Here is a 20,684-nt window from a genome sequence, read left to right as displayed (position 1 = left end):
TCAGCGCATAGCGACATCTATAGGACGTCCAAGCATTTAGCACACAGCGACATCTAGCGGTCGCATCTGTAGTCTTCCTCCCCTACTGGATCGTTATCCGGACTGTACCATCTCTGTCCCGGGGGGGGGGGACGCTCGGTACGTTTTCTTTGATATGAGACAACGAACAGAACCTGTCAGTGAAAGTGTTCTTATTTGTTTCTTTTGGATAAACATGTTCTTTTTGGTGGTGCTACATGAAACGGGGGTGTGTGTTTTGTCGCGGGTCCATGTAGCTATACAAGGTGGGCGGAGTCTCCCCGTCACGGAGCCGGCAGTGGTACCGTCCCAAGATGTCCGCCACCATGAAGAAAGCGGTGAGGAGCGTGTGTGGGGGATGTTTACCGGGTGTGTGGGGTGTACGACACCCGGTGTGGGGCGGGGCCCGAGGGGTTATTGTAATTCATCACATACCGGGAGGAATTATGGGGTACAATAAGGTGCCTTCCTCATAGCACTTCATATTACTCCTCATTACACCTTCCTATCACCTCATAGTACCCCATATTACCTCATGGTACAGGCCACTTTTAAGTACACAATGTGGTTTATTTTCTAAAGCTAGGAAGTGTAAAATCAGGCTCCCTTCTGCATAGAAACCAATGAGCTTCCAGGTTTTATTACCAGAGCTTAATTGAACAAGCTGGGGTTAGAAGCTCATTGGTTTCTATGCAGTACTGCACATTAGTACTCCACATTACCCCACGTTACCTCATATTACCTCATAGTACTCCACATTACCCCAAATTACCTCATAGTACTCCACATTACCCCAAATTACCTCATAGTACCCCAAATTACCTCATAGTACTCCACATTACCCCAAATTACCTCATAGTACTCCACATTACCCCAAATTACCTCATAGTACTCCACATTACCCCAAATTACCTCATAGTACTCCACATTACCCCAAATTACCTCATAGTACCCCAAATTACCTCATAGCACTTCATAGTACTCCTCATTACACCTTCCTATCACCTCATAGTACCCCATATTACCTCATGGTACAGGCCACTTTTAAGTACACAATGTGGTTTATTTTCTAAAGCTGGGAAGTGTAAAATCAGGCTCACTTCTGCATAGAAACCAATGAGCTTCCAGGTTTTATTACCAGAGCTTAATTGAACAAGCTGGGGTTAGAAGCTCATTGGTTTCTATGCAGTACTGCACATTAGTACTCCACATTACCCCACATTACCCCACGTTACCTCATATTACCTCATAGTACTCCACATTACCCCAAATTACCTCATAGTACTCCACATTACCCCAAATTACCTCATAGTACTCCACATTGCCCCAAATTACCTCATAGTACTCCACATTACCCCAAATTACCTCATAGTACTCCAAATTACCTCATAATACTCCACATTACCCCAAATTACCTCATAATACTCCACATTACCCCAAATTACCTCATAGTACTCCACATTACCCCAAATTACCTCATAGTACTCCTCATAGTACCCCACATTACCTCATAGTACTTCACATTACCCCAGATTACCTCATAGTACCCCAAATTACCTCATAGTACTTCACATTACCCCAGATTACCTCATAGTACCCCAAATTACCTCATAGTACTTCACATTACCCCAGATTACCTCATAGTACCCCACATTACCTCATAGTACTCCACATTACCCCACATTACCTCATAGTACTCCACATTACCCCACATTACCTCATAGTACTCCACATTACCTCATAGTACTCCACATTACCTCATAGTACTCCACATTACCCCAAATTACCTCATAGTACTCCACATTACCCCAAATTACCTCATAGTACTCCACATTACCCCAAATTACCTCATAGTACTCCACATTACCCCAAATTACCTCATAGTACTCCACATTACCCCAAATTACCTCATAGTACTCCACATTACCCCAAATTACCTCATAATACTCCACATTACCCCAAATTACCTCATAATACTCCACATTACCCCAAATTACCTCATAATACTCCACATTACCCCAAATTACCTCATAATACTCCACATTACCCCAAATTACCTCATAATACTCCACATTACCCCAAATTACCTCATAGTACTCCACATTACCCCAAATTACCTCATAGTACTCCACATTACCCCAAATTACCTCATAGTACTCCTCATAGTACCCCACATTACCTCATAGTACCCCAAATTACCTCATAGTACTTCACATTACCCCAGATTACCTCATAGTACCCCACATTACCTCATAGTACCCCAAATTACCTCATAGTACTTCACATTACCCCAGATTACCTCATAGTACCCCACATTACCTCATAGTACTCCACATTACCCCACATTACCTCATAGTACTCCACATTACCCCACATTACCTCATAGTACTCCACATTACCTCATAGTACTCCACATTACCTCAAATTACCCCATAGTACTCTACATTACCTCAAATTACCTCATAGTACTCTACATTACCTCAAATTACCTCATAGTACTCCACATTACCCCAAATTACCTCATAGTACTTCACATTACCCCACATTACCTCATAGTACTTCACATTACCCCACATTACCTCATAGTACTTCACATTACCCCAGATTACCTCATAGTACCCCACATTACCTCATAGTACTCCACATTACCCCACATTACCTCATAGTACTCCACATTACCTCATAGTACTCCACATTACCTCAAATTACCCCATAGTACTCTACGTTACCCCAAATTACCTCATAGTACTCTACATTACCCCAAATTACCTCATAGTACTCCACATTACCTCAAATTACCCCATAGTACTCTACATTACCCCAAATTACCTCATAGTACTCCACATTACCTCAAATTACCCCATAGTACTCTACATTACCTCATAGTACCCCACAATACCTCATAGTACCCTTATAGAACTCCATATTATCTTACACTACCTCATAGTTGTAAATATTATACCATACCCCCCATTACTGCTCACAGTACCCCATACCCCCCTTCATGACCCCTCACAGTACCCCCCATTACCCTGCGACTTCCTGTTTTTTCCCTGGGACAGGAAGTGAATGAAGTGACGTGTATCCTCAGCCAACATCCATCTATAATGTAATATAAAGCGTGGTTGTAGATACACACTGACCTATCACTGCTCCCGGCAGGTCGCTGAGGACGTCAATGTCACCTTTGAGGACCAACAGAAAATTAACATCTTCGCCAGGAACACGAGTCGTATCAACGAGCTGAGAGATGAGATTGAGCTGAAGAAGGTACGCCGGGGTTCCCCCACCTCCTGTCTGTGTGCTGATTGGATTCCCACTGCTCGGGGGGGGGGGTCCCCCTGTATTCAACTGGCCGTACACTGATCACCTGTGGGCCACAACAAAGAGAATAGCAGATGCCTCCATCCACACTATACAGTGCTGATGGACGGATCTCCCGCTGTGTCTATGTCCTAACAGCGGCTTCTTCTGATTGGACGCAGCACTGATTCAGCCAACAATTTTCTTGTATTGTAAATCTACTGAGAATACACGTTAGACTGCGAGGATTCGCACAGAAATAGGCCGAGTATTACAGGCCGGAAGGGTATTGCTGTAGATAACATCCACCAGTATGCAGTATATCATCCTCTGACATAGGCATGGTCTGTATACATCTCCTAAAAGATTTTTCAATCAAGGCATATTGGACTGGGGGGGGGGGGTGACATGACCACCCACTGAGTGAATTTCGGGGTGTCTCCGTAGGAACTGTGCAAACTTTCTCTAGTATTTGGCTAGGGCCGAAACAACGAATCAATTAATCGACAACTAATCGATTATGAAATTAATCGATTACTATTTTTATAATCGATTAATTGGCCACTAACATAATGGGGTTGAAAAAAAAATTTAATTAGCCCTTTTATAGTACAAAAAAGAGCAAATCGCTACTGTAAATATTACTTTCACTGTCCCATAGTAAAAAATGTACCCCTTACAGTAGCGATTATTTTTCTTTTTTGTACTAATTTTTTTTTTTTTAACCCCATTATGTTACTAAACATCTCAGGCCTGGGTCACACCTCAGTGGGTTTTTTTTTTTGGTGCCTTTTGCAGAAACACACGACCGTTCATTTACATGGTTTCCTATGGGACACGTTCACATCCATGATTTTTTCAGCTGCTGTGTATGGGAATTGGAAAAGACAAGGACTTTTTTTTTAACACAAAATGGTGCTATTTTGTTTTTATTTTTTTGGTTCAATATACTTCAATGAGGAAGCTGCAGAAAAGTAATGTAATAATGCATTTTTGCGGAAATTTGTTTTTTTTTTAATCTGTCCAGCAACAAATTGGCTATAAAAAAATGTAAACATGCAAATCGCAGCAAAATTTATATATTTTTTTTTTATTTTAAACACTTTTAGACCGGACAATTTTGCTGGCTTAAGACCAGACCACTTTTTGCGATTCAGCACTGCGTCGCTTTAACTGACAATTGCGCGGTCGTGCGACGTGGCTCCCAAACAAAATTGACATCCTTTTTTTTCCCCACAAATAGTTTTCTTTTGGTGGTATTTTATTTTTTGCGCTATAAACAAAAATAGAGCGACAATTTTGAAAAAAACCCAGAATTTTTTACTTTTTGTTATAATAAATATCCCCCAAAAATATATAAAAAAACACTTTTTTTCCCTCAATTTAGGCCGATGCGTATTCTTCTACATATTTTTGGTAAAAAAATTTGCAATAAGCGATTATTGATTGGTTTGCGCAAAAGTTATAGCGTTTACAAAATAGGGGATAGTTTTATGGCATTTTTATTAAAATATATATATTTTCTTTTTTTTTTTACTAGTAATGGCGGCGATCAGCGATTTTTTTTTTTTGTGACTGCGACATTGTGACGGACACATTGGACATTTTTGGGACCATTGTCATTTATACAGCAATCAGTGCTATACAAATGCAGTGATTCCTGTGTAAATGACACTGGCAGTGAAGGGGTTAACCAGTGGGTGGCAGTGTAGGGGTTAAGTGTTCCTAGGGGTCTGTTACTAACTGTTAGGGGTTGGGCTTTCTTTTGGTGAACACTGATCTCTGCTCCAATCACATGGAGCAGAGATCAGCGTCATTTGTTCCTAGGCAGAACGGAGAGATGCTGTTTACAACGGCATCTCTCCGTTCAGCCGCCCCCGTGAGACGATTGCGGGTATCCCCGCGACCGGAATCACGGGGGTCCTGACCAGCGCGTGAGCGATGGCAGGGCTGCATATAAAAATGGACGTACCTCTACACCAATATGCCTGCCCGTGCCATTCTGCCGACGTACATCGGCGAGCGTCGGTCAAGGTTGTTAACTGATTAATCAAAACAATAATTGGCCAACTAATCGATTATGAAAATAATTGTTAGTTGCAGCCCTATATTTAATCAATTTAAAGGGTTATGCTGCTTTCGCGGGGAAAAGAAAATCGCAAAGAAAAATAATATAGCGTATACAATTGCTACACAAGTCATACTGTAATTGAATAACGGGGTTGCACCGATACCAGTGCCAATACCGAGCATTTGCCTGAGTACTTGTACTCCTCTCCGGTCCACCCAGAGTGCTGCAAATCACTTGCAATGTCTGACATCGCACAAGTGTGAACCGGCACTCATTCTGCAGCCACTGTCATTTTCTGTGAAATGCAATATGGCTACCTGGAGGTGTGTACAGAACTCCCTCCCAGAAATGTCATTTCCTGCTTGTGTGATTGGCTTACTGATTTTCCCAGAAGCCCGCACTCTGATACCAGTCAGATTTTTGGCATCCACTGTAATAAAAATGTAATTTTTTGTTGAAATGCTCCTAAAGGGAAATCATGCCTAAAGAAATGCAGATCCTGCCACTTTCCTCATTAGAGCCCTGCAGGTGCAGCAGCTGATTGATAATTATAACATCACTTCCATTAGATTCACACATGGACACAGAGAAGCAAACCGCTTATTCTTCCAAATATCAGAAAGTCGGAATCTGCAACATGGTTAGATAAAATCCCTGCAATGTACATAGATCATCCAGAGGGGTGTATGGGGTTTTTTTTTCTTAACAAAAGTGGATTTTTTTTTTCTAAACGGGCCCCTTTCAAGTCCTGCGACTTGGGACTGCAAAGTTGCATGACGCGTCGTACCCGATGATTTCCAATGAGTATTGTTCATATCTGTGCAACTTCAAAGTAGTCTTTGCACTACTTTGGTCCAACTTTGATGCGGCTTGAGGTCCATAGACCTTTAAGATTACACAGGCATCGCTTCAAGCTGTGTGGCAAAGTCGCATCAAAGTCACGTGACTTTCAGGTCGCACAATCGTGAAAGGGGCCTTTTAGATTTTTCTTTATTTGGTCGCTGCATTCTATTATTATACAGAAGGTAGCCACTTTCTCATGAGCTCTGTCAGTACATAACCCTGTGCAGTCAATGCGTGATTACGGCCTGCACACTCTCGCCACTTCTTACTTGTGATTTGTTGATCATTCTGACAGAAAGAGCTCCAGAATTTGGAGGACGCCTGCGATGACCTCATGATGCTGGACGACTCCCTGTTGATTCCTTACCAAATCGGCGATGTGTTCATCAGTCATCCTCAGGAAGAGACGCAGGAGATGCTCGAAGCTGCCAAGGTTAGTAAGCATGGTGGTGGTGGCGGTGGTGGGGGAGGAGTGTTGCATCACTTTTATAACGTAACGCTTGCCATAGGGAGCCTTTTGTTTTCTTTTGTCGCAATCTCCCCCCCAAGAGATTATTTTTCCCCAATGGTACTCTCAGAAGTTTTACTGATAATTGGGGTCGCTGTGACAAGCAGATCCTAAATTCAATTGTTAGTCGGAATTGTAGTGGAATATTTTTAAGCTTCTCCAATAAGCAAATAATTGAAAAGCACAGTTACAGCTAGGGGTGCAACGGATCGTCACCGATCCGTGATCCGAACGGGTCACCCTGTTCGGATCGGCACACCACGCGATCCGCAGAGCGCTCCGCTGATCGCGTGGCATAGGAAAGGCCGCGGCTTCGGCCTAGCTCCAGAGCGGCGGCCATCTTTGTACACCGGGCGGCCGCTCTCATCAGGAAGTGATGTCTTGTCGCCGCCATCTTGCTACACCCCACACTCCTGCACAGTAATGATAGTGAGAAGGGTGCAAGCGGACATCTTGTTACACCCCACACTCCTGCACAGTAATGATAGTGAGAAGGGGGCAAGCGGACATCTTGTTACACCCACTGGAGTTTTAGATTTCACAGGTTATTTTCAACACACACAACGGAGCTTTATATGCTTAAATACAGTATTTGTAAATCCGACGGACTGTTAAGACGTTAAATTTTAAAAGCAGCAGCAAACCTGCTGACCTTACATGGTTGCTAATAGTTAAATGTGAAAATCAGAGGTTTTCTGTCACTTTAGCAACCATGTAAGGTCAGCAGGTTTGCTGCTGCTTTTAAAATGTAACCTCTAAACAGTCTGTCGGCAAAAGCTCAGTTTTGTGTTGAAAATAACAAAAATAACTGTGAAATCTAAAACTCTGGTGGGTGTAACAAGATTTGTCTTTTTTTTTTGATCCGAAAAATGATCCGATCCGTGACTCTGATCCGAGGAAAGATCCGATCCGTGAGTTTTTTGATCCGTTGCACACCTCTAGTTACAGCTTTCTTGTATAATGCCAGGAATGCGCACTTGTATATCTCACAGATGCTGGTATCGCATTGAGCTAAGCAAAATCCTCCTTAGTAGGAGCTGCTGTCTTTATTTTATTTATACTGTAAAACATGAATAACAAAAAGGAAGGTGGTGGCTTCAGAATCGGCCAATCAGACACTTGTATTCCTTCAAATTGAATTCCAGTAGTGACGTGCGCAAACATTCGTGTGCAGATCCATGTGGTCAGTCTCCTTTTGAGACACAATGTGCCTCACATTTGTGAATACTACAAACATGGCTCTGATCATGGCTGTGTGCACATTCCTACCGCTATCATTGACGTGGGCCATACTCTATGGCTCAGTGAGCTGTAATATCGTATGGTTATGCTATTGTTGCCATGTACGCAGATCTGTTCTCTAGGAGCGTTAATGCAGCCGCCATGAGGTGGCCAGTCTCTTGGTGAGGCATAAACGAACATACCTAAACCACTTGCCACCCATCCCAATTCTGATATTTCTCTCCTACATGTAAAAATCATCATTTTTTTTGCTAGAAAATACATAGAACCCCCAAACATTATATATGTATTTTTTTTTTTTTTTTTTTTTTAGCAAAGACCTTACAGCAGTGGTCAATCAACCCTGTCCTCAGGGCCCACTAACAGGCCATGTTTTATGTATTACCTTTGAGGAGATGCACACCAGAATACGGCAATCACTGAGCAGCGAATGATATCACCTGTGATGTATTTCAGTTATCTTGCAAACCTGGCCTGTTAGTGGGCCCTGAGGACAGGACTGATGACCACTGCCCTAGAGAATACAATGGCGGTTGTTGCAACTTTTTATCTCGCACGGTATTTGGGCAGCAATTTTTCTAAGGCCCCTTTCACACTGACGTTCCGTTCAGGCCCGCCTGTCAGTTTTTCAGGCGGACCTGAACGGGTGCTCCATAGAGCTCTATGGAGCGTCGGATGTCAGCGGTGACATGTCCGCTGACATCCGACCCGCTCGGATCCGAAAAAGTGTAACGGGTGACGACGGGCACTGCGGTCCGTCATCATCCGATCTCCCATAGGGGAGAGCGGCGCTGTGACAGGTCTGTCCCTGCGCAGTGTGCAGAGATGGACCTGTCCTCTTCCTGCTCAGCGGGGATTGACGGAGTGATCCCCGCTGAGCATACGGATATCCACGGGGCGGATCAGAACTGATCCGCCCCGTGTGAAAGGACCCTTATACTTTTTTTGGGGAAAGAGAGTTTTTTTGTGCTTTAAAAAAAACGTAAAGCTAGCCCAGTGTTTTTGCATATCGTGAAAGATGAAGTTACGCAGAGTAAATAGATACCTTACCTGTCACGCTTCAAAATTGCACACGCTCGTGGAATGGCGCCAAAGTTCGGTACTTAAAAATCCCCATAGGCGACGCTTGAAATTTTTAATTTTTTTTACTGGTTACATGCTTTGCGTTACAGAGGAGGTTTAGGGACAACATTATAGCTCCCACTCCAACATTCGCGTCGATACCTCACATGTGTGGTTTGAACACAGTTTTGATATGTGGGCAGGACTTGTGTATGTGTTAGATTCTGCGTGCGAGCACACGGGGACAGGGGCGCTTTATTTTTTTTATTTTTTTTTTATTATTTTTTTTTTTTGGCCACTTCTTTTTTGGGAAAAAAAATTATTTTTTGATCACGTTTATTTCTATTACAAGGAATGTAAACATCTCTTGTAATAGGAATATGACATGACATATGCACTGTCGCTGTACTAATGACACTGGCTGGGAAGGGGTTAACATCAGGGGCGATCAAAGTGTTAACTGTGTGCCTAGCTGGTGTTTTATTACAGGAAGGTGTTAGTACTAGGGCAGTGAGGGTGAACCTTGGCACCCCAGATGTTTCGGAACTACATTTCCCATGATGCTCATGCAGTCTGCAGTGTCGTTGTGCATCATGGGAAATGTAGTTCCAAAACATCTGGGGTGCCAAGGCTGGCCATCGCTGTACTAGGGGAAGACATGCTTCGCAGAGACGCAGGATCTATGCCTTCCCTCCTGTCAGAATGGCGATCTGCCTTGTGTACATAGACAGACTGCCGTCTGTTAGGTAAAACAGTCCCCGGAGTTTGCTGCAGGGTGCGAGGAGTCAAGGAGGGGTGGGAATAAGGAAAATGTTTAAGTATATTTCAAGATGTTAGTAAAATTGGTCTTTGTATGTTGAATGACATTTTAATAAAATAAAGAGTAAAAAAAAAAAAAAAGGCAGAACGCCATTCTTCCTCTCTGCTGGACCATCGGCCAGCGGACATCGAGAGCAATTTTTCACATTTCTGCCATGGACCTGTTTATCCGGCAATAACTTTGTCTTTACTTAAGATAACAGAGTACTACATCTTTATTATTATTAATAATATAAATATATTTTTTTCACAATTCTTAGACCATAAAATACAATAAAACTAAACCAAACCCAGTGTTGGTTTAACGACTTCAAGATTAGGCTTATTTCTGACAGTTGTTGTTTACAAGCTAAAATATGTATTTTTTGCTAGAAAATTGTACTTGGAACCCCGAAACATTAATATAAATATATATATATAATTGTATTTTTTTATAGCAGAGACTCTAGAGAATAAAATGGCGATCATTGCAATTTTTTTTGTCACGCGATATTTGCGCAGCGGTCTTTCAAACACAATTTGTTTGGGAGGAAAAAAAAATACAGTTCAGTGCAGAGGAGTGATTTGAACACTGGTTAGATTTGGAGATGTGACTTACCTGTGTGTTTTCTTTGGCACGTGAGCGAACACTGTCCCTTTTTATAAAAAAAAAAAAAAAACAATTTTGATCACTTTTATTGCTTTCACAAGGAATGTAAAAAATCCCTTGTGACAGTAATAGGCAGTGACAGGCAGGGCCAGATTAAGGTAGGGCTATTGGAGCTGCAGCTCCCAGCCCCTACCTTTTTAATATAGGCCCAGCAGGGTTGGACTGACCATTTGGGCACTGCCATTGCCCTACTGATGCCTTCCACTGCCAAAAAACCCAGCCCCAAATGTATTTTGAAAAAATAAAATAAAATAAATTGTAAAAAATAAATTATAAAAGGAAAAAAAAAAAAAAACTGCTGACACCGTCCACTGCACTACTTACACCGTCCACTGCTACTCACTGGAAAAAATAAAAAAGTAAAATTGTAAAAAAAAAAAAAAAAAAAATAAGAATGTAAACAATAAAAGATTGCAACAAATAAATAAAAAAATGTAAAAAATGTAAAAAAAAAAGTATACAGAAAATGTGGTCTCATTTGCACGGGTTCTCTTGCACATAGTGTGAATGAGCAGTTTGTTAAAAATACCTAATTTGTTTTATTAAAAATTTGATTGCGTTTTAATTTTATTTATTAACCATAAAAACGGCCCTCCAAAGTCCTCAGCACCAGGCCCATAATGCTCTTAATCCGGCCCTGGTGACAGGTACTCTTTATGTTTTAAGTTTTTGAATACTGTTGGCTGCCGAGTAAAGCAGAACTGACGTTGTGACTTCCCTTCCAGTTTCCTACATCGGAGACCTGATCAAAGCCGATTTCGGGCTTGTTCAGGTCTCTGGCCAGCCGGCGGAAGTGCCGGCTGGTCACGCGGGTCTCCCGGTGGGACGGGATACCCGGGCAGAGTGGCGGGAGGTCCCACCTGATGCTTGAAATGATGCTTGAAATGATGCTTCCTTCCTTCCTTCCTTCCTTCCTTCCTTCCTTCCTTCCTTCCTTCCTTCCTTCCTCTCCCCCTCTCTCTCCCCCCCTCCTTTGTACACCCCAGAGCTGCTGATCTCCTGCAGCCTGTTTGCAGCCACGTCCCATCTACATGTTCTAATAGGAAGTATTTTAATGAAAGTAGTAGGTTTAAATTATATTTAAAACAACTCTTGAAATGACAGCTGAGTGCTTGTGTGGTTTCCAAAGCGGGGCGGGGACTTTTGCACTGCGTCTTTAAAGTCTTCTGTGAGCTCTGTTATGGAGCAGTCAGTAAAGAGGGGGAGGGGGGTACACAGTTTTGGGAACAAAACAATGAAAATGCTGCTTCTGCCTCAGAATGATAAATGATTATTTTGATATATATATATATATATATTACACATATATATCTTCTTTTTTTTTTTTTGGAGAAAAGCATCTCGCGTTTTGGGTAAAATGTACAGAGTCTGGCAGGATGTAATTAACCGCCATCACTCTACTCTAAATAGCTCGGCAAGAAGCGGCGGCTGGTACTGGTGCCTGCCCCCTCCGTCAGTCATGAGGCTATTCTGGTCGGTTTCTATTGAACACGTGTATCTGAAGACCTCTCTAAGTGACATGTTTAGAGATAATAGCGGGTTATATATATAGGTGTGCGATGTGTGAACCGATCTCCTGAGCAAATACAAGAACTCCTTAAACGGTCTTAAAATAAATCTCCACAGGTTATTGGGATGTGAAAGTAAATCTTCCTTGGAAAGTTGAAAAAGGGGGGAGGGCGGGGCAGGGCATTTATAAACCGGATGAACAATGGCCAATGACTTTGAGTAAAAAGTGCTCAGTTATATACACAAATTGCACAACATTTGGGGAAAAAGTAACATACACTGCTGGAAAAAAAATATTTTAAGTGCATAACTGAAGTTTTCAGCTATCTTGAGTTTAATAAATTTTCGATAAAGGTCTCCTAGCCCAATTTTTTTGTATAATGTGAAAGATGTTACGCTGAGTAAATAGATACCTAACATGTCAAAATTGTGCACGCTGGTAGAATGGTGACAAACTAAGGTACTTAACATAGTTGACACTTACCAGTTTAGCCCTTGTACACACGGTCAGACATTCTGACAACCAAATCCGTTGGATTTTGTCCGAAACTGTTGCATACACACGGTCGGACAAAGTTGTTGGAAAATCTGATTGTACATAACGTGATGATGTTATTTTGTTATGATGGGACTACGTTCACGCTAGTAGCCAATAGCTTTGGTCTAGGAATTTGATCTGAGCATGCTTGGCACTTTGTCCGTCGGAGTAGGCTACACATGATCGGAGTATGTCCGGTCGGATCATGTTGTCGGAAAATTTTATAGACAAGTTGGAAAACTTGGTCCGTCAGATATTCCAACGTAAACAGTCCGAAGGAGACCACACACAGTCGGATTATCCGACAATATGGTCCGATCGGACACATTCCGTCGGAATCTCCAACCGTGTGTACAAGGGCAAAGAATTACCGCTCTAAAGTAATGACTTCTCCCAAAACAGCTGTCTCCACAATCCCACAGGGTGCTGGCTCTGTTTGCAACAGGAACTGAAGTAGAAAAGATGTAGCTGGATAGCCGCACTCCGAATTATTCAACTTTATTTCAAAAATGTAATTAAAATCATAGCATCTAGGCTGGTAAACAGACTAACTGCACAGCCGCTGACATGTTTCACACCGAACACGGTGCTTAGTCATAGCGTGTGTACAAGGGCTTAGAGTTACAGAGGAGAATTATTGCACTCGCTCAAACGATCGCAGTGATACCTCAGATGTGGGATTTGAACGCTATTTACATTTGCGGGCGAAACTTGCGTGCATTCGACCTCTGCGCGCAAACACGGAGGGATGGGGCACTTTACATTTTTTTTTTTTTACACTTTTTTTTTTTATTGCTGTCACAAGGAATGTAAACATCCCTTGTGATAGAAATAGTCATGTGTCAGGTATGTGTGTGTTTGTTGTGTTCTTTCTTTCTTTTTTTAATTTTTTTTTTTTTTGGAATCTTGGTTCTAGAAGACTACAAATCCCTTCTTTTGCATGTAAAGTGGAATTCCACCTAAAAGTGGAACTTCTTCTTTAAGCACTCCTCACCCCCCCTTTACATGCAACATTTTTTTTTTTTTTTTTGGAGGGGGGAGAGCGAGTACTAAGGCCCCTTTCACACTGGGGCGGTGCGGGCATCGGCAGTAAAGCGCTGCTATTTTTAGCGGCGCTTTACCGTTGGTATAGCCACTCTGCACCATTGATTTCAATGGGTAGGAGCGGTGAATACACCGCCCCAAAGGTGCGGCTAGCAGGACTTTTTTTCACCGTCCTGCTAGCGCACCGCTACAGTGTGAAATCCGGAGGGCTTTCACTGGAGTGAAAGGGGCCGTTTTTTCAGTCGCTATTTTGTAGCGCCTGAAAACCGCCTTAGTGTGAAAGGGGCCTACGTTTTGACAGGTACCCAGCTCCCAATTCCACTCGGCCCGCCAAGGTGACTCGAGCAGGAAGATCTCCTTTCTCCCTGCAAACACGTCACAGGTCCCAGAAGATTGCGTAACTCGTGCGTGCACCGTGCGCACGCGGCTGTGAAGCCTCATGCTGTCACAGCCGGGTGCCAATACTAGTGATGCCAGCGGTGGGGGAGAGAAGCGAGGATCGTAGGACAGGTGAGTGTGTGTTTATTAAAAGTCAGCAGCTACACTTTTTGTACCACCTGACTTTTAATAAACACAGAAATGGCTGAAACTCCACTTTAAAAGCATTAAAAACGCCAAGTTTGGCTATTTTTTTTTTTAATACTACCATTTTAATTTTTTTATTTTTTTTTTGCGTCCGGGTTACTTGATCCGAGACCCAATCAAAGCCGGCTTTGTTCAGGTCTCTGGCCAGCCCCGGTCGCTTGGGCCTCCCGGTGGGACAGAGGGGCCTGGGTGGAGCAGTGAAAGGAATAAGGAATGGAAAGAAGTTGTGGAATGAGTTGGAAATGTATGTTAGTAAAATTATCAGGCGGGATCTTGAAGGGTCTACTGTGCTCAGTGGGCAAATATTCCCATTTATTTCCAATTACCCCGAAATAGATTCAGAATCCGTTCCTCAGGAGCCTGTAGAAACACAGCGGCATGCTATTTGTTTTGTGCAGCTTCCAGTCTCGGTGTCGCACTTTTCCAGAGAGGCCGGCTGTGAAATGTCTTTGTGCTTCTCTCTCTCTCTCTGTTCTCTGTGGTCAGTCTGTCTTTTTATTTTTGTATTTCTCACTTATCCAGAAAGCGGTGGAGGAAGAAATGGAATCGTTACAGTCCCGGGTAGAGTCTATACAGCAAGTGCTCTCTGATCTAAAGATCCAGCTTTACGCCAAGTTTGGAAACAACATCAACCTAGAGGCGGAAGACAGCTAAATCATTTCAAATCAATATGTTTTCTTTTTTTTTTTTTTCTTATTCTCCATATATTTTATTTTATTGATTGCACATATGAAATATGAGGCCAGACTGCTTCATACCCCTTGATGCAGAACTGAATTTTGCAGCCTTAAGAACCACTTTCTAAAAACAGTTCATCCATGTGAACCAATGGCACATCGGAATCTGTACAATCTCCTTTTAGATTCATTAACATCTGTTTAGTACATGGTCCTCCTCTCGGAAAACAATCCATTTAATTTATTTCTGGTCCAATAGACTCCACCTCTACACAAATGTTTGTCACTTTCAAATAGAGATTGTACCGTTTGGATCATAATATTTTGAAGGGTAGACAAGGGGAGACTGTCTTAATTCAGATTTTTTTTTTTTTTTTTTTTTTTTTTTTTAAGAGACCCTGTCATCCTAGAATATAATGCTCTACCTTCCTATATATTAATAGCAGCATGAGGATTAAAAGTAGTCAATGTTGTTTGAGAGAGTAAAGTTCCACTTTAGCCCCCATTCACACCAGTGCGATTTGTGCCTACGGAACTGTTCAAATTGATACAAGTCGCACTGATTTGACTAGGGTGCGACTTGTCATGCGATTTTTGAACAAGTTTCTTTTACTGTCTTTGACGATTTTCATGTGCGACTTGCATTGACATCTGCACATAAAATCGCATAGATCTTGGCAAACAAAAAACATACATAAAATCGCACTGACCGGCGGCTTTTGAAGTAGCGCAATTTTTTTTCAAAGCCGCATTCGGTGTGAACCAGGGCTTAAGATCGAAGTAAGACACCCTCACCTTCTTGTCTGCTTCTTAAGCCGGACACGTCTCTGGTTTTTTTTTTTTTTGTTCACGAGAAGAGAGAAAATACATTCTCTCTTGTCATAGGAAATTGTGCAACAACTACTTTGAAAAGTGCATTCTGTACAAATGAATAAATCATTTTCTGCCATTTAAAAATGTGTGTTTGTGTGTTGTTGTTGTGTTTTTTTTTGTTTTTTTGTTTTTTTTGTTTGTTTTTTTATAACGGAATCCTTAAATAATTGGCTATCTCTGAATGGATAACATCTTTATAAGGCCTGGTTCACACTTAATGTGTGTCTTAGTGCAGTTTTGCAGAAAGGCACTTCAGTCCATTTAACATGGTTTCCTATGCATGTAGTTCCAATTTATAGAAAGGGCCAGGGACTTGTTTTTGGTTCCATAGATTTCAATAAGTTAAAAATGTGTATTGAAAAACGCAAAATGCACCTGGAATATGCAAACTGCATAGGTGTGAATCGGGTTTAAATCACAAGGTTCGCACCTACTAGGAGTCATCGGTCTGATTGTGTCTCTTCTGTTGTAGGCTGATATGCTATATTCTCAAAAGTATTGGTATGCATGCCTTTTACACTCGCATGAACTTTAATGGCATCCCAAGTCTTAGTCCGTAGGGTTCAATATGGAGTTGGCTCCGCCCTTTGCAGCTATAACAGCTTCACCTCTTCTGGGAAGGCCGTCCACAAGGTTTAGGAGGGTGTCTATGGGAATGTGTGACCGTTCTTCCAGAAGAGCATTTGTGAGGTCAGCCACTGATGTTGGACGAGAAGGCCTGGCTTGTAGTCTCTGCTCTAATTCATCCCAAAGGGGTTGAGGTCAGGACTTTGTGCAGGCTAGTCAAGTTCCTCCATCCCAAACTCGCTCCTCTGTGTCTTTTGTGCACTGGTGCAAATCATTTGGTGGAGGGGGGATTATGGTGTGGGGGGTTGTGTTTCAGGGGTTGGGTTGGCCCCCTTAGTTCCAGTGAAGGGAACTCTTAAGGCATCGGCATACCAAGATATTTTGGACAATTTCATGCTCCCAACTTTGTGGGAATAGTTTGGGGACGGCCTCTTCCTGTCCCAACATGACTGCGCACCAGTGCACAAAGCAAGGTCCATAAAGACATGGATGAGCGAGTTTGGGGTGGAGGAACTTGACTGGCTTGCACAGAGTCCTGACCTCAACCCCTTAGAACACCTTTGGGATGAATTAGAGTGGAGACTGCGAGCCAGGCCTTCTCGTCCAACATCAGTGCCTGACCTCACAAATGCGCTTCTGAAAGAATGGTCAAACATTCCCGTAGACACCCTCCTAAACCTTGTGGACGGCCTTCCTAGAAGAGTTGAAGCTGTTATAGCTGCAAAGGGCGGAGCCAACTTAATATTGAACCCTACGGACTAAGACTAAAGTACATGTGCGTGTAAAGGCAGGTGTCCCAATATTTTTGGTCATATAGTGTATATTCATCTGCGTTTTGGATTCCAGATTGCGCCGAGAGACCTGTAGTGTGGGGTTGGTGACATAGATCATCTATAGAAGACATGAGTGGAGACACTCGGTCACGATTGGACGCTCACTATTCTATTGTTTAGGTGCGCTATAGCCCAGCTGCATAGTAATGATCATCTGACATAGACCGTATCTTACATATAACCTTTGTTTGACAGACTGCATTCACGAAAACACACCGCCTGTAGCATGTACCCTTGTAAATGTATTCTGTAAATGCAAAATAAAATAGCATTCTGCCTTTTCAGATCCTTTTCTTATTTCTACAGTTTTGGAAAAAAAGCATTTTATAAAACAAAACAATTTCTTAGCGTTATGCAATTTTAATGTCCCAAAGACTGCGGTGCTTTCTGAAGCAGAGCTTCGGGTGTTCACATTTTAATGCCTTGTTTGCAGTTCTCCAAAACTTCTGGCCTCCCGACGCACCAACCAAGTACAGTAATAGGCTTGTGCAATGAAAAGCCTGTTTTGTCGTTTATTTACTGGTAAATAAAAAAAAAAAAAAAAGTTCAGTAAATGTTTCGGTCTATTTAGACATTGTTCATGGCAAAGGTTTATTAACCACTTGCTTACTGGTCCCAGACCAATTTTCAGCTTTCAGCGCTGATGCACTTTGAATGACAATTGCGCGGGCATACAACACTGTACCCAAATGAAATTTTTATCATTTTTTTCCCACAAATAGAGCTTTCTTTTGGTGGTATTTAGTTACAGCTCGGAGTTTTATTTTTTGCTAAACAAACAAAAAAAGATGCAAAAAAAAATCATGTTTTAATAGTTTGTTATAAAATTTTGCAAACGGGTCATTTTTCTCCTTCATTGAAGTGCGCTGATTAGGCGGCACTGATGGCTGCATTGGTGGGCACTGATGGGCTGCATTGGTGGGCACTGATGGGCTGCATTGGTGGGCACTGATGGGCTGCATTGGTGGGCACTGATGGGCTGCATTGGTGGGCACTGATAGGCATAGTTAAGGCGGCACTAATAGGCACAGATAAGGCGGCACCGATGGGCACAGATAAGGCGGCACTGATGGGCAAAGATGGGCACAGATAAGATGGCATGGATGGGTGGCACGGATAAGTGGCATGGATGGGTGGCACGGATGGGCACTGATAGGTACCACTGATAGATGGGACTGATGGGCACTGATAGGTGGCTCTGATAGGTGGCACTGCTGGGCACTGATGGGCGGCACTGATGGGCGGCACTGATGGGCGGCACTGGGTCGCAGCACCTTTGAGGCAGATTGTGGGCACTGTGGGTGGCACTGCTGGGTGGCATTGTGGGTGGCACTGTAGGTGGCACTGTGGGCACTATGGGCACTGATGGGGGGCACTTACTTTTATTCAGGATGGCACGGCGGTGGGCAGGTGGGCACTGGCAGGGGGCAGGTGGTCAGCTGTATTGCTGGCCGTGATCGGCTTTTTTTTTCTCTCCTCGCGCTATCAGCGCGAGGAGGAATAATAGCCGATTACCGGCTCCGTTCTATCACATGATCAGCTGTCATTGGCTGACAGCTGATCACGTGATAAGGGGTCGGGATCGACCCCTTGCACGGATCGGTGATCAGGCGAGTCTCACGGACTCGCCGATCACAGAGCGCGCCGCGCGCCCCTCAGGGGGCGCGCAGGCCGCTCGTATCCGGGACGACGTCAATAGACGTAGTCCCGGAAATGTGGGTCCGCGCTGATGCCGTCATTTGGCAATAGCGCGGATCCCAAGTGGTTAAAGCGGTTTGGTACCTAAAAATGAAACTTCATCTTATTAAAATCACCAGATTGAATACTTACCTAAATGAACCCTGAAAAAAAAAAATTATTCTTTACTTACCTTTTATTTCAGATGTTTCTGCTGACTTCCGGGTTGTCCTCCCGTGGGAGTAGGCGTGGTTATCGTCCTCGCAATGGTCCCTGGGAAATTTCTAAGCTATTTCCCAAGAATCCATGGGGGGAAAAATGAAATTGCGAAATCTCGCGAGATTTCGTTAGGACGCCGGTCACGTGACGAGGGCGTGTCCGAATTTGCCATTTTTAAAGTGGGCAGGCAGCTGTATCTGCAATTACCACTATTGCACACTGAGCATGTGCGAGATGGAGCGGAGCATGCTGGGAGCCGAGCGTCATCGATACACAGGAAGTAAATGCCTGTGGGCTTCAGACGCCCACACTTAAAATGGAAAACGCCAGAGCACTTTTTTTAAAGTCATCCCGAGGAAAAGAATCGTCGTGCCGGGGGTCAAAAAAACGCCGGACGTGGATGCTAAGTGAAGGTAGCAGTCGCCCAACTGTAACACAGGTAATAAAAAAAAAAAAAAAAAAAGAGCGGAATCCCGCTGAAGGCAACACAGATACACTGTAACTGCTTCAGCACCAGAAGATTTACCCCCCCCCCCCCCCCCTCTTGAACAGGCTATTTTTTTTGCAATACGGCACTGCGTTACTTTAACTGACAGTCGTGTGCTGCTGCACCCAAATAAAAACAAAAAAATATGGTCTCTCCCCCCTCCCCCCCCCAAATAGATCACCTCTGCTGTTTTTATTTTTTGCCCTATTAACAAAAAACATTGACCCATTTTGAAAAAAAATATATATATATTTTTTTTACCTACTGCTATAAAACATATCCAATAAAAAAATGCTAATGTCTTCATCAGTTTAGGCCAATGTGTATTCTGCTACATATTTTTGGTAAAAAAAAAAAATTCCCAATAAGCGTATATTGATTTGGTTTGCGCAAATGTTATCGCGTCTACAAACTATGGGATAGATTTATGGAATTTTTTTTATTTTTTTTTACTAGTAATGGCGGCAATTGGCAACTTATAGCGGGACTGCGACATTGTGGCGGACAAATCTGACACGAACGACACTTTTTGGGGACCAGGGACGCTAATACAGTGATCAATGCTAAAAAAAAATATTCTGTCACTACTAATGACACTGGCAAGGAAGGGGTTAACATCAGGGGCGATCAAAGGTTTAAGCCCGCGTTCACACCTATGCAAATTAGATGTGCGTTTCCCCGCATCTAATTTGCATAGTAGGAGAATGTGACTGGCTCCCTATGGAGCCGGTTCACATATCTCCGGGGCGGCTGCAGAGCGCACTGCAGAAAAAACGCGTGCGTCTTTGGCTCCGTTTCAGGGCCGAATTCAGGCATAGACTCGTCCCTGAAACGGGGACACACATCGCTCCTGTGCGACTGCGTTCCGCAGCGGGTTATAATGGGGGCACTATTCCTCCCACTGACACCAATGATGGGGGTACTATTCCTTCCGCTGACACCAATGATGAGGGCACTATTCCTCCCACTGATATCAATGATGGGGGCATTATTCCTCCCACTGACACCAATGATGAGGGCACTATTCCTCCCACTGACACCAATGATAGGGGCACTTTTCCTCCCACTGATACCAATGATGGGGGCATTATTCCTCCAGCTGACACCAATGATGGGGGCACTATTCCTCCCTCTGACACCAATGATGGGGGCACTATTCC

The 20,684-nt window shown here is 43.2% G+C and overlaps 1 protein-coding gene across 1 annotated transcript; it reads left to right on the top strand.

The window, feature by feature from the left end:
* The first annotated feature begins 212 nt into the window (after positions 1–212).
* Positions 213–15,825, top strand: PFDN4 (prefoldin subunit 4). The gene is made up of 4 exons (XM_077460550.1): positions 213–356; positions 3,181–3,288; positions 6,531–6,668; positions 14,714–15,825. The coding sequence occupies exons 1-4, from the start codon at positions 333–335 to the stop codon at positions 14,843–14,845; spliced, it is 402 nt and encodes a 133-aa protein (XP_077316676.1). The 5' UTR covers positions 213–332; the 3' UTR covers positions 14,846–15,825.
* The last annotated feature ends 4,859 nt before the right edge of the window (positions 15,826–20,684 follow it).

This window comes from Lithobates pipiens, unplaced genomic scaffold, assembly GCF_037356315.1.
Source record: "Lithobates pipiens isolate NorthernLeopardFrog02 unplaced genomic scaffold, aLitPip1_a1.2 Scaffold_28, whole genome shotgun sequence".
Taxonomy (NCBI): Eukaryota; Metazoa; Chordata; class Amphibia; order Anura; family Ranidae; genus Lithobates; species Lithobates pipiens.
The sequence above is the reverse complement of the archived record's forward strand: the minus strand, read 5'-3'. Positions and strand labels throughout refer to the sequence as shown.